This window comes from Temnothorax curvispinosus, unplaced genomic scaffold (genome assembly GCF_003070985.1).
Source record: "Temnothorax curvispinosus isolate PA1 unplaced genomic scaffold, ASM307098v1 QBEX01014792.1, whole genome shotgun sequence".
Taxonomy (NCBI): Eukaryota; Metazoa; Arthropoda; class Insecta; order Hymenoptera; family Formicidae; genus Temnothorax; species Temnothorax curvispinosus.
In genome coordinates, this window is record NW_020224572.1 from 42,529 (window position 1) to 57,539 (window position 15,011).

At 34.1% G+C, this 15,011-nt stretch overlaps 1 protein-coding gene across 4 annotated transcripts in view; it reads right to left on the reverse strand.

The window, feature by feature from the left end:
* Positions 1 to 335: 335 nt before the first annotated feature.
* Positions 336 to 15,011, reverse strand: part of LOC112465000 (neuronal calcium sensor 2) — a 125,122-nt gene continuing 110,446 nt past the window's right edge. For all 4 annotated transcript variants that reach the window (XM_025032342.1, XM_025032340.1, XM_025032339.1 and 1 more), the window contains 2 exons: positions 5,137 to 5,265; positions 336 to 537 (listed from right to left, as the gene is read on the reverse strand). In XM_025032342.1, the coding sequence (XP_024888110.1) occupies positions 361 to 537; positions 5,137 to 5,265 (306 nt within the window). In that variant the 3' untranslated portion in view covers positions 336 to 360. The remainder of the gene's footprint in view (positions 538 to 5,136; positions 5,266 to 15,011) is intronic.

Genomic DNA, 15,011 nt, shown 5'->3' on the forward strand with positions numbered 1-15,011 from the left:
GGCGACTCGATTTGAATCGCCGCTTCTCCTCGTTTATCTATCATTTTCGATCATTCTCTCCGTTGTCGCGGTTCGTGCCCTCCTCGTCGGGCACAAGCGACAGCCTCGTTATCAAAACGCTACAATAATAGCGTATACGTCATAGTTAATAGGAAATTGTCGTTGATACGCGTCGCGTGTGAATGGATGCGTGTGTGTTTCGCGAGTGTGTGACGTTTTCGGTGGTGGCTTTATTGCTGCCGGCGCTTTGACGTTTCCGTCGAGTTTTTCTGAGGGAGTCGGGGTGGTGTGGGGGTCGCAGTGTCCTTTTTACGATCGCGCGTCGTCGACGACTCGTTCGGAGGTGCGGCGACGTCGGGATTAAGGAGCGAGCATCTTCGACAGCTCCTCGTCCTGGAGGCAGCCCTTCAGGAATTCGTCCTGCGTCAGCTGCCCGTCGTTGTTCTCGTCCATCTTCGCGAATATGTTCTTCGCTCTCTCCTCCGCGCTGTCCGCCGGCCTATTGCTCGAACACGCGCCGAGCATGTCGTATATCGCCTGGGAACAGAAGGACAACACTTTTGTTTTCTCCGCGTGGTATATTCAGCCTCGTGTAGAATTAACGCATCACCCCCGCCCCGCTGGCAATTCTCCGTCGCGTATATCTGGAAAAGCAGTCTATATTTTGGGATATCCGAAACGAAGAGCAGCTTTCCATTAACGTCTTGGAATACGAAGGACGATCAATTCGTTTCCCAATAATCTCAAAAGGGAAATAATCTCTCTTCTGCTTTCAATTCGCAAAATGATATCAATCATCCTCGTTCCAAGGCTTTGACATATTTCCAATTGGAATTCGTAAAAGATCTCAGAATTTAACATAGAATTTAAGGTAGATTTATTCTACACTTTCTTATAAGGAATTAAAAATATTTTAGCAATTCTAGTTCACAGAGAATCGTTAAGCTGATTAGGGAGTAAGAAGATTAAGGCAGTTTTAGTTTACAACTTACCTTCTCACGTAATACATCAGATAAATTTTGTACGTGTGTGTGTGTGTGTGTGTATATACATATATCCCTTAGGGCTTGACAAGATAAAACTATTAATATATAAATGATATTTAAGCAAATATTACACACTTTCGGCGCACAAAGAGAAATATAAAATATAAAAAAATCGACACGCTTAGGTATATTGCTAGATTCTTTGACAAAAATACTATTTTTCCTAAGAAAGTGCAGTCAAGATAGATTAAGCAGAAATGCAGATTTGCATATTAGCTTAGTTATAAACGCATTATAAACGCAATAAAGTCGTAAATCACGAATACCGCACGAACAACTCTTGTGTCACGTTTTTGTAAACGACAGTTCGTCCTAAATCCATCAAGATCGAAGGTTATATACGCGACTCAGGCATACAAAAACGGCTGATTAATGAGCATTCAATGGACCGCCCGTGCCGGTAAGCAGTCTTCTAATAGCGATAAGCCGGTAGCTTCTTTCGCTTTACGTAATATATACTGCCGAACTATGAAAATACGTTTCGAATGTACAATCATTTATTACTTTAGCAATTTCTTTCCATAATAAAAAATATACTACCTTTTAACAATAAAAGTTTACGATTCATAGAAAAATTAGTAGCATGACAAAACGTACATATAACAATTTAATATGTACATAACTTAATTTGTTCTCTAATCTTTTAATTTAAACTATTTATTTAAAGTATTATACACATTTTAAATCTTAATAGACTTATAAAATAATTGCCAAATAAGTTTATACGAATTTTATTAAAATACTGACCGCTGTTTTTTAACAGCGTAAAAAAATAAAAAACTCTCTTTACTTGTCGCAACCAGCAATTTTATTATCACGAAATGCGTAATGCATTTGCAGTTGGCCAAGAAATTGATAACTTCGAAATTAAATCGTGCGTGGCACATGTACTTATTTTTCTTATGTGTTGCGTTCACGGTTGAGCAAAGCTCGACTAAGTGATAAATCGTGTTGCCCCAAAAATATAATTCATCGCACCGATATTTTATTTTAGAGAGCCACTAAAGCGTACCAGTGATTCTTTATTTAGAATTTCTTTTTCGTACTCTTTCCGATTAGTCCACAGTAAATCGTTCGGACAGAGATAAATGTGCGAAATTTATTATTCTCTCACTCAGCAGCTAGACGTGAGATAAAGCAGATTAATTTTATCGCAAACGCATTGGTAGACTTACCGGTGAAACAAAATTATTTAAACAAAATTAATCCTCTTTCGGTTTTCCCTACACGATGCATGTTTATAGAAGGCTATAAATCAATCTTCAAACTACATGTTAGAATTATCTTGTAAAGAGTATAATACGAAGTTCGAACGTTGTAACGTAAATTTCAAATGTAACATAACAAAATGTTTACCATATGAATTGCAATATTAAATAAACAATTATAATTGTGATGAGCTGCTGTTACCTTCATATAAAAATTATTTTTTCTTGTGTTCAGCAATTGTATAAAATATTGCCTTGCAAAGATATTTTCATCTGTTTCATTTTTATTTCTACAAACGATAGAAATAAATCTATAAAAATAATCTATAAATATTTTTTTTTATACATATATATATATATATATGGTGCTTCATAATTTGACTGATCTGAAGAAACGGCAGCGTTTTTGAAACAATGCACTTAGAGATATCAGCAGCAACCAACAACAACTGTTAGGATACTCAGAGTTTCGACAATGGAATGTAGGGTCAATTGAGTTACAGGAAACGCGCGTTTCGCGATGTAGATGTTCACGGGTTAAGTGTTAAACATGGATGCGCGGAGTTTCAGCAAACATTCCGTCGTTAATTTTCATTGAGCGCGGAAAGCCCCGGTTACCGGAATTCCCGTGGAAGTGGCGTCGCGGAAGTTCCGAACTTCTAATAGCGTGGAGACGAGTATCCTAACGGATGCGACTAGGCGGCTCAATCAGTTTTTTAACGAAAACGATAACGTATCTCAAAAAGCAAGGACTAAAGATCTTTTTATTTTCTTTCAGCAAAACTTTTTACCGATAATTAAAACGCTTTAATCTCTTTCAAGACGATTTTCTTCAGTATTCAAAATTTAGAATGAAAAAAATTGTTATTTTTCGATAATAAGTGATCGGTATCGGCTTTTATTAGGAGTAAAAAGATTTTTATAGGAATATGTATACAATTTATGAAAGAAAGTTAAAAATATTTAAGGTATTTTGCTTCCATAATCTTTAAAGGACTGATACAACATAAATATCGAATAAAAATATTAAAATATCAATATTTAATATTAATACTTATATGTATAATATTAATATTATATAATTTTAATATTAATGAAAATTCGTTAGAGAATAATTAAAGAGTAATTAATCACAGAGTAATTAAATGGGTAGTAATTAAATCGATATAAAGTGTAGTATAAAGTAAAATATCAATATATAGTTATTCCAATAATCATAATACATATTTTTATATGACAAAGGATATTGGCATTAATTAATTTTCTATCATGTAACTTTTACCAAGCATTCTATTCCACATTTCGTTGCCCATAAATTTATTAATTATATTTACATTATTGCAGAGTAAAAACGATTTTGACATATTTACTTTGTAAGAATACACTTGGAAAAAAATAAAATAATGAAAAGCTGCGTTAAAATATATAAAGTTTATGATAATAATACTTTTATGAAATACATCGTCGGATTTTTATCGCGATTTTCCGCGCTCTGTTAGCATACAAGCGAGTTTCTCTATTTACTCGGATTTATACCCAAATATATAATGTGATAATTAGCTTCTTTACCGCGATTTTATCTTCGTGCCCTAATTTTCGGATTTTATTCCGCATAATAATTTCAAGTTCTTCCTAAAATATATCCCCAGCAAGTTTAAAGTTATTATTAGATCATCTTTAGATCTGGATTTTTGGCAACGACTCCTTTTGTTTCTTGCCATGATTAAAATTTAAAAATTGTCATATTCTTCGCATGTAAATTGCGTGCGACAAAATTATAATTTTCTCGATATTAAAAGATCATGTTTTACGTGCGGTTGGCCATTCCTCTCGCGTTATGTGTTTTTTAATCTCTCAAATTTCCTTTATCATGCCTATATGGTTATTATTGCAAAATTATTGTCTACATTAATGCAAAACGAGTAAACGTTAAAATCCTGAAAAACCAGGATGCCATTTAAATATTGAAAAGCGCTTTTATCTGCGCGTGTGGGGAATGTGACCTCGCAATTTTGCGCAAATTTTTTATGCAAAAGGTTTCCATTCGTTACAAAGTTTCCATTCGTCTCGGCTATACCGCCCGCTGCTGCTACATCACCGGCACAGAAACTTCAATTACTTATTTAAAAATGAGACGCGACAGCTGTATTTAACGAAGAGCCTCGCTTCTGGCGTTTCTGGAGAAACTCGTACGGTCGTCGAGTGGAATAGCCGCGCGGCTACGTCGACATCCGTTCTCTCGCGAATGGGCCGTTCATGAAATATTAGCGCGTCGGTATTCGCTGCATACGCCACTCAATGCGACGTAAATAAGCACCACCGAGAGGTGCACTGGACGGACGCGGGAAAACAGTGTTGTTGATTTATTACCGTGCAATCGCGCGTTAATTATGCAAACCAGCGTCGACTTATTCGCGACCGAATGGAAAACAATCATTTAGGTACGTGGTATGTGCGATCTCGTTACGGAAGAACCGAAATATCGCGTGTTTACGAATGTAAAGAGAAAAATGGAATCCAGCGTGCGTATCGATAAAACGACTTCAGTTCGCGCTGCTGTGTTCCTACATTCATTGTCAAGTCTCTCTTATAGTTAGTCATCGCGAGAGAAATGTAGTGACGTTGTGTGCAATAAAACATGAGCTTACGAACTCGCGACACGTATAGAAGAGAGCCGTGCATTTTTTAATATAAATAAATATATACCGGCTGCGGAATATATCGGGGAATCAATTCTCCTCTCTACCCCTCATTGATTAACCATGCCGATAGTACTGACGTCAAGTGATGAAAAATTCTGTATTCCGTTCAGAAGAGTTGCGGTCGAGTGCAACTAAGTGGAGATAAATCGAAGCGCATGCATTATTCATGAGTCACGGTACCTGGACGATCTTCGTCATTTCCTGCATATCGATAACGCCGTTGCCGTCAACGTCGTACATACGGAACGCCCATTTCAGTTTTTCTTCCGGCGTGCCGCTGGACGTTACGTCGATCGCCAGTAGGAATTCCTGCAACACAAAAGCCGATGGTATCCCGCATCAGTAACGTCGTTGCGCAGCTACGCGATATCAAAACTTTTATTTCCTCGCTACAAATCTCCCCTTTGTGCGAAACGAAAATCTATTTTCCAAGGTGTATATCTGTAATACGCGTCGAAGAGAGAATCGGCTTTAAAATGCCATAATTCAAACACCCCTCTGCCAGAACCCTGAGAAATATCTCTACACTTGAAATACAATGATTCGAGCAGAAATCGGCTTAGAATCCGTTTTAATGCCAAAACATCTTAAAAATAACTCGGTTGAACGATTAAAATGTTAAAATCAAAACATTGAATTAAACAGGATGTTTCAGATAAAAAACAATTTCTTGATTTTTCTCGGATATTTTCAAGTCTTTAGGAATTAAAATAAAGACATTTTTTTGATATATATTTAAAATTAATTTATTATTTGGCCTTCTTAATTCTCTTCTGTTTTATCCATATGATTATAGAATAATATTAAAAGTTGCAAAAGGTATTGACAAGAGATGAAAAATTTTCATATAATAGATATTTTGAATTGCAAATTTAAATTTAAAAATTTGAAATTTAGATTCTTTTCCCATAAATTTATCTTCTTGTTATATTTTCGAGAAATGTGAAAATAAAACCTGGACTAAACATATATATATAAAGAAAATGTTTATATTTAAAAAATAATAAAAAATTCTTGTAAGTTCTAATCAATTTCTCTAAGAACTTCCTAAAACTTATTAGAAAGGAATATCTAATTGTTAAATTATTACGTAACAAAAAGCTGTACAATGTTCTCATTTTATAACATTGCGATGGATTTTGCGAGTTATTATGAAAGATCTTTTTATAAATTGTAAATGGTAAAGGTTATAATTGTCTTGCATATCTCCTTGCATATCTCGTTAACAACCCTCTCAATATCTTCCAGAGATGTGTTATCGATCATCGCACGCGTCACCATCTCGAAGTTATGGCTCCTTTTACGAGCGTCATGTCTCCGTCGCGTGATGTTACCGGCCCGAAATCGCGTAAACGTAAAACCTCGCGATCATGATACGGCGTCACAATGGCGGTCGTGATTGTGTCGAGCGAATTTGTCGGGTCGAATCCATGCGGGTATACTCGCCCCCAGGCCGATACCTTTCGAGTAGCAAGTCGTTAGAGAGCAGTACGTTCCGGCAGAACTGGGTCACCTGCCGCCCGAGGTAGACAAACGAGACGAGGGCTTTATAGGGCGGAGAAGAGGGCGGACGGAGGACGAGCCGGTTCTTTGCTCCACCTGACCTCTGAAGTGTCACTTCTCGTATTGACCTCGGAGAAAACGAGAAAGAGAAAGAGAGGGAGGGGAAAAAGGAACGGACCATTTCCCCTCTGCGACTAGCCTTAGGCTCGCACTTATTTTAGATGCAGCTTACCGGCGAAGCTTACGAAAGAACCCGTGGCAAAGCTCTGACATTACCGAAGAAATGACGACCGATACCAGGAAGAGAAAACATCTTTGTGATGCCATTAACTGGCCTTGCAAACACCATGCTCGTGAGAATAAACGCGAGGCGAATGTTGAGATTGGAGCGAAGTGGTTTTCCTGGAGAGTTTTCCGAGTAGCACTCGCAATTGGTATTCCTCGAGCGGACATTCAAAACAGTTACTTGATAAATGCATAGAGAAATTATGCAATCAGACACCCCGATAAAAGGGCGGATTTGGTAAAAAATGAGAAATATTATAGCGTATAATATGTAAAACGTTTCTAGGACAGGCTTAAACCTTCTCAGTAATTTAAAATATTAAAACTATCTTATAGCAGTTAGTAATATAGTCCACATATTGTGATATATCCTTTAAATTCATATATCCTTTAAAGCAGAGACAAAATTAACCATTTTTTTATTTAATTGTATAATTGTATAATAAGATTATTTTATTGTCTAAATGAGAACTAAAAAAAATTATTCTCATCTATAATCACTATATGTAGCTGAAAGTAGATTGAGTCTAATAATGTTATGATATTTAAATAACGTGTCGCCAAATGTAACTTTTTGCTCGTAAATTATTTACTATTAATTATTTTTTTCTCACAAATTACTTCCTGTAAAATAACTCATCTGCACAAATTAATATTCAGATTTTGTAAACATTTTTAGATAACAGTAGTTTTCGTATTTATTATTTTCAGAGTCACGTATACAGCTTTAGGCAGGATCGTGATGTGGATGTGGAAAAAGACCCAGTGCTTTGGTCGGAAATCTCTATATACGTCGTTCACGTTAAGTTAAGAAAATCAAGGTAAAGGAAGTCGAAAGAACGTGGGTCGCGCAATTTCTGTCAATCATTAATTTGGTTTGTTTACACGCCACCTTTATTTTGTACACCAATTTTACCATCGTCGAAAGCTCGTAACAAGTTCATATATGACATCCTTGGATATTTAAACTTTATTCGTATTTCAAAAATGAATGATTGAAAATGAGCGATTGGAAACGTTTAACAAAGAAGTTTTGTACTTTCTTATAGGACAATTTTCAATAAATCACGCATTAAAATATTCAATAATATAAAATTAGTCCTATCATCATTTATTGTAATTTTAATTAAGATATAAATTATATAAATAGCTTCTTGTGAAATAAACTTTAAAAGACGAAGATATATATAAAATCTTATATCTCGTGTGTTATTTTCAACAGAATCTTCTAAGATTCATAATATATTTTAGATAAAGTTATTAAATGCTTAATATTAAAAATAAAAACACTGTTAAAAGACTTTCCCTTTATGTCTTTATTTATTTATCAACCCTTCGGAATGCAATTTCCTTGAGGTACAGAAAATCCAAGACGCATTTCTTGTTTGTTACTGAAACAATCTGAAGCACAAACGCACTCTATACGGTCTTTAATTGAGATAAAACGTTTCTTTGGTTGCGAGTATCTCACTATACTATCTTGAGAACAAGAAGTCTAGTCTTGAAACTGATATTATTGAAAAAGGGCAGCCACACACAGAATGTGTTTTAGGAGAACTGTAGGCTCGCATCCGCAGGCTTATTTTAACTTTTTGCATCATAATATTTAATCACAAAACCGTATCACACTAAAGCTTTATTCGCGCTTTCGAATCGTCCACGCTTTGCGTGCTCTCGGAATTATAATATGAAATGTAAGTAATAAATTTAAATGCATGTATGTATATATTTTTATGATGTGTGCCATATAGCCAATATATACATCCACATACACTGAATTGCATACATGTAGCTCTGTTGATGTTAATACGATTTGTCCATTGAACGTGAATAATTTATATCTTTTAATGCACAATTTTCAAACGTGCATTGTAATATTGTAAGTATGAAACAAATTCATTATACAAGAATCTTTAAAAAAAATTTAAAAAAAACACTAGTATACAAAACCTAACTTGTGGAAAGATAAGTATGCTATTTTCACGCTTATTAATCTTAAATTACATAAACCGCGATTCGTATTAATGTTTTCGCGATCACGTTCTACAAACTTTATGCTTTCAACACTTAGCTATTAAAAGTTTAAAGCACATTTCATCGTGAAATGAAAACAACGAGTGAAACAAGAAAAGGGCACAAGAATGCGGTACGAAGTATCGGAGGAACGTACGCTTCAAAACTAAGCAACTTCGAACATTGAGAAATGTTCCTTCGAACACGAACGTTCCGAAGTGGATTTTCAAAATGGACCTTTGCCGAATGGACACTAATGGAAATTCAACCTCAGGATCGCGATCGAGCGCTCTTTAAGAAAAACGAAAAGGTCAAGCCTGTTCGTGATTCAAGGACGGACATGAAAGTACAGAAAAGCTTTCTGTAAAACATACACTTTTTTCTTGCACACGGGTTACGTGACGTATAATATGACCTTTTACTTTACCGCAACGTAAGTGAACACCCTGAACATTTTGTGTAATCATATTCCACGTAAAACTCGAAATTCTCTCAGAAAAATCTTTAAAACGTTTTTAATGACTTTAGTTTTACGAATAAATCATGACCGTGTGTCAACGAGATATAAATAAAAATTGCTTAACGTTATCGCAAATGCGTAACGCAAAACTGAAACTCGAAAACATTCGTTTTAGATTTTTTACCAATAGCATGTTTTATAAGGTCATATTTCTATCATGCAAGAATAAATAAAGTTATTAGAAAGTTGGTCTTCCTGAAGAGGTGATGCATCATGTGCTATCTCGTGTGGAACATAAAACTGACATAAAGTATAACTTTACACTTAGAATGAATGTTCACTAGTGTTCTATCAATATCATTCATGTATAATGTGCAATTATTGATAATAATAACGCAAATAAATTAATAATAATTTATAGCGATATATCCGTAATGTTTTTTAACTTTATATTACTACTGGTCCCCATCTACTGCAATTTTGCAGCTTGTATAATCATGAAGCAGCGGGCAAATTGATATCCTGCCATTAAACGAGAAATGAATATCAGCCTAACGAATTGTTGGAATACGTATTATAATTTATCTCAGTACTAAAGAGAATGGAATGGAAATACAAAATATCATGCACCAATATATGAAACGAGAGTGAATAATGGGTGCTTACGAAGAGGCGCTCCGGGTTAGGTTTTGGTACAGTGCACGTAACATGTGCTATACCAAAATCTACCCCCGAGCTAACTCCGGGTGCTTCTTCGTAAGCACCCAATATGTATTTGTTTACCTTAGACCCTTAGAGATAAAGAATCGTATCTCCATTATTTATAAAGGACCCCGCAACGGTCATGGGGGGTTTTGGCTCCCAGTCAAATTTAACAATAATGTAGGATAATTTAGTTCATAAAATGCTGATGAAAAGTGTCTATAGGCAAAAAGCCCAAAAATGTACAGTTTCCGAGATATAAGTCATTAAAGAGTGAAAAAATGAGAGTTTCAGGTTTCAGCTAATATGGCAGTTTGCAACAGGCTGAATGCCATGCTTTCACTAAAACATTTACTTGATTGCTGGATGAATTATACTTATGCACAGTATGCGTGTTCACAATATAATACTACTAAACCGACTTGTGAATTACAGTTATTATTGTACTTTTCATACATTGCAAAGATTAACATTAAATAAGTAAATGATTCTTGCTTGCTATATATGTTGCATACATGTCATTCGATGCAATGACATATTACGTATGGTTTGATCATTGACTTGACTATGTGAACACGCATACTGTGCATAAGTATAATTCATCCAGCAATCAAGTAAATGTTTTAGTGAAAGCATGGCATTCAGCCCGTTGCAAACTGCCATATTAGCTGAAACCTGAAACTCTCATTTTTTCACTCTTTAATGACTTATATCTCGGAAACTGTACATTTTTGGGCTTTTTGCCTATAGACACTTTTCATCAGCATTTTATGAACTAAATTATCCTACATTATTGTTAAATTTGACTGGGAGCCAAAACCCCCCATGACCGTTGCGGGGTCCTTTAGAAAAAACAGAGCTTGAAGTTTTAAATTGGGAAATGGTGTATTTTTAAGATATAAAATAAGAGTAGCAATTTGATTTATTGAGTTTTTAATAAAATACGATAATTTAACCGACATTTTTAATAGAACAACTGTCACGTGCTGTACCTGACCAAAATTAAGACACTATAAACTTTTTCTAAATATTATACCTCAGGAACTAATAATAATAATAATGGACAGTAATAATAAACACCCTTTACCATTATACAATTTAAGCTCCTAGTATACTGGAAAAAGTATTAACTCCATTTTGACAAAAAACTGGAGATACGATTCTTTACCTTTAAGATACAGATATACAGGATAAAGTTAGAGATCGCACTCTCAAAATGTCCTTTCGAAATAAGCTTTGGAGATAAGTCTTTAGCGAGTTAACTTTCAGTCCCAAATGGTGCGTCCGAGTGCAACAATGCAATTACACGGTACGCCGCGCGAAAAGTTTTCAAGGGAAAGGCGTGAATGAAGCTCGTACTCTCTTCGAAATCTTCGTAAATTCTCAGACAGTAGAGAAACTGCAGCACTAGTTCGTTTGTAACAAAAGAGTATATATTATATATTTGGCTAAATTATCAATTAATCAAATAACTTTTTTATTTTTAAACTATTGAGTATTCATATACATGTATGAAATATAGAGACTTTCTTTGCTTTTAATCAAAATTTGTTCGATATCAAATATTCTGTTTCAGTGGATCAAAAGAGATGACGATTGCGATATGCAACATATTTTCTACATATAAAATAACGTATAAGATAAACTAAAAAAGTATTTTATTTTAATAATTTACAATATTAATTTAACATCATATAAGAGATATGGATCTTTAATCTCATAACAAGTAATTTTTTTAATATATATTCGTGAACTGATTTAAAAAAATCTGTCTTCTTTTAAAAAGATTATATACTTTAATACAAAAAGCCAAGCAACATTCAAAACTGGAAAATATCTTCTGTATAAGTAAGCCATATGTGAAACATTGCATGCATTTAATATCGAGCAGCTTTCGGCAGAAATACAGAAGATACCCATATAAACCCGTATAAACCCGTGTAAACCCCTTCACAAAGAAACATAGGAATATATCAACGTCCTGACATCGAAGAATATTTGTCATGTCACTCGTAATATATTTGGATACACTGAGAAAGTGCAAAGCACCGTTTATGCAGAACGGAGGTGTTTTCGATTCCCCGAGATTTCAGATACTGTCCAGAGGAAAGACGATGAATGTAAACGGAATTCGAGGTCTTTCTAAATAAGAAAAGTTGCACGAACGCCAAGATAGCTGACCCGTCTGTCATTTATCATCGTTCCGTCGGAATTGTTCGGGAAATAAAGTTTAAACTGCCGGAAGTTCTGGCTAAATCTCTAATGGCTTTTCAATGTGCGAAACGCTTGAATTAGTTCATTACTCCTTCCCCGCAAAAGTTGCGGAAGTTTAATTAGAGAAAGTTCGCAGTTGAAAATTATACGTCTTGATGAAAATTATTAACGATACAAGAGTGCACTCTCAATCATATTAAAAACAAAAAATATATTGACATGGATTTGCATGCGTATTGTGAAACTTACAAGAATTTGAAGTCGCATACACTACATACACTTTCAACAAAATCATGACGACAACAGCTTACGTCACTTAAATAAATATCGCACACATTAGCAAAAATTTTGTACCATAGTCGATATCTTCAGTAACATCTAAAATTAATTTAAAAATTATCGATTCCAAAATAAAAGAAACACAGCATCGAGAAGCGCAAAAATGAAATAAATATAAGTTAAATTCTATTCGTAAGAATAAAAAAGTATATATACAAAGAATAATAATTTTAGATATTTTAAGTTGCACTTAGAAAATATAAAAGAAAAGACCTATTTTCTCTCTCTCTTTCTCTCTCTCTCTCTCTCTCTCTCCCTCTCTTTCAGCATTTAATAAGATTAACAAATAATAGAAACTAAAGTTAACAAATAAAAAAACTGATTTCCAGCTTCAATTCGTCAAAATAAACTTCATGTGTCATCGAACGACGCTATAAAACTTCTCGCTGCAATGAAGAGACATATATTCTCTTTCCATAAAATCTATCGCTTATTACTGCCCCTATTATTATTGACGTTCTGGAAGACGTCACCATCGAGGGAAGTTCTTTCCATTTGGACGATATCGTGAGAGTCAAACTGAGATGATAACTTTGTCCGGATTTTTCTCGAAGAAAAACGGGTAGCAAGAAAACTGATATTATCATATCCAAAGAGAACGCGATGGACAGAGCGTCCACAGAAGAGATTTTTATTATATATAGATAGCTATTCGTTTCGACATGATAAGGAGAATCGAATGAAAAGACCACCAACGTTTGGTTCGTGTCCCCCGGCTTATCGGTTAAGCTCGCAATATTTTCAGCTACATGCTGAAGGTTTCAAAATGTCTTTCTCACCGGCGATAATATTCATATAGCGATATAATGCAAGGAGCCACGTCTCATCGCGGGTTTACTTAATATCAGAATAATAGTCGCTTAGAGCTTACGCGAGCGTACATGCTGTACACAAACAGAACTTCAGCTCGCGATGAAGTTACAATGGAGCTTACGTATTGGTGAAACTCCGGCGAAACTTCGCCATCTGAACGCAAAATTTCTTGAGTGTTGTACAACCGCGAGAGATACAGGCGCGAGGCAGATTGCATCTACAACTCGCCGGGTAGGTATTAAATGTCCGCGTCGATGGACTGCTCGGACAAAGTTTGTATATTCATCATTTGGAACGTAGATTGGTTTGTTTCGCGTGCTCGATATTTCCAAGACTTCGGACAATGATTTATTCATTATTGTGTTTACTTCTGCAATGTTTCAAATAAAAAGAAAGCAATTATAATTATTTTCACAATAAAATATAATTTATAAAATTGCAGTCATTCGTATTCCTATTTTGTTGAATAATTTATGTTATGTATTACAGACTATCTATCTTCTGCTTGCTTTCGAATAAAATTTTAAACGAGGGAATTGAAAACAAATGACTGTTTTTCATTTAGAAAAGAACTTTACAAAAGAAACAAACTGCTCCGATTTAGCGGCAATTTAATACCATGAATTACATATAATGTTCGTAAGCGTTAAAAAAATGTAAATAAATACTAAACTTAGTATTTCAATTAGTTTTAAGTAACAAATTTTAAATTTTAGTTACTTTTAATAAATTACAAATTTATATATAAGTGACAACAAATCCTGTATTTTAGTAACAGATTCAATAACAAGCTTCGATAACAATCTTTGTATTTCGATTAATTATAAGCGAATTGTATTTTCGTACAACTTTAAGTCGAGAATTAAGTTTCATGATTAAGTTTCATATTTTATACTGAAATAATAATTTTTCATAATATATAATAATTTTTATTAATGAAATACTATATTAATGAAATACTATCAAATGGTGTAATTACAAATTATATCGTTTTATTTGATATATTAGTAGAACTTCATAATGTAGAACTCCTAAGGTAAAGTAAGAAATAAATAATTTATCAGCTTAACAATATTTATATACAAGTTTTGATTTAGGTGAATGAATAATTTACACACTAACATGAAATTATCTTGAAGATAGTTCGCTCCAATAATTCTGATGTTAAAAGAAACGAAACGCATTCGCGTAATACGCTTTGCTGAGCAGATGATTAGTGTATAGCGCGATAATATGTTAAAAACAGAAAATAGAATTTTACGGAACATGTTTAACCTGAAACCTTATAAAACGCTTCAGACTCCATATTCAATATCTACGATTAAACTAGACAAAGATAAAGCTCTAGATATACAATCAATATATACGATTAACTTTTTGCCAAATATGTCGTAACATATATTTTAACGTTTTTTCTAACACGCGCGTTTCGTACAATGAGATAAACATTATTATTATATTATTTCCCAATATCACCAATAACAATAATGCAGTATGAATTAAATTAAATGCGCAATTATTGTAGAGAACATTATATTGAAATTTTAAAATTTATTTTATACACATGTTATATGAAATTCTATATTACTCTGAATATACGTAACACAGAATTTCCGATATTATTTCAAAGCACGAATAATTTTCTCTCTCACTATTTCTCTTTCTCTCTCTCTCTCTCTCTTTTATTTGCCTTATTTCTTGCATACTAGTATCAAAGCAAAGGAAA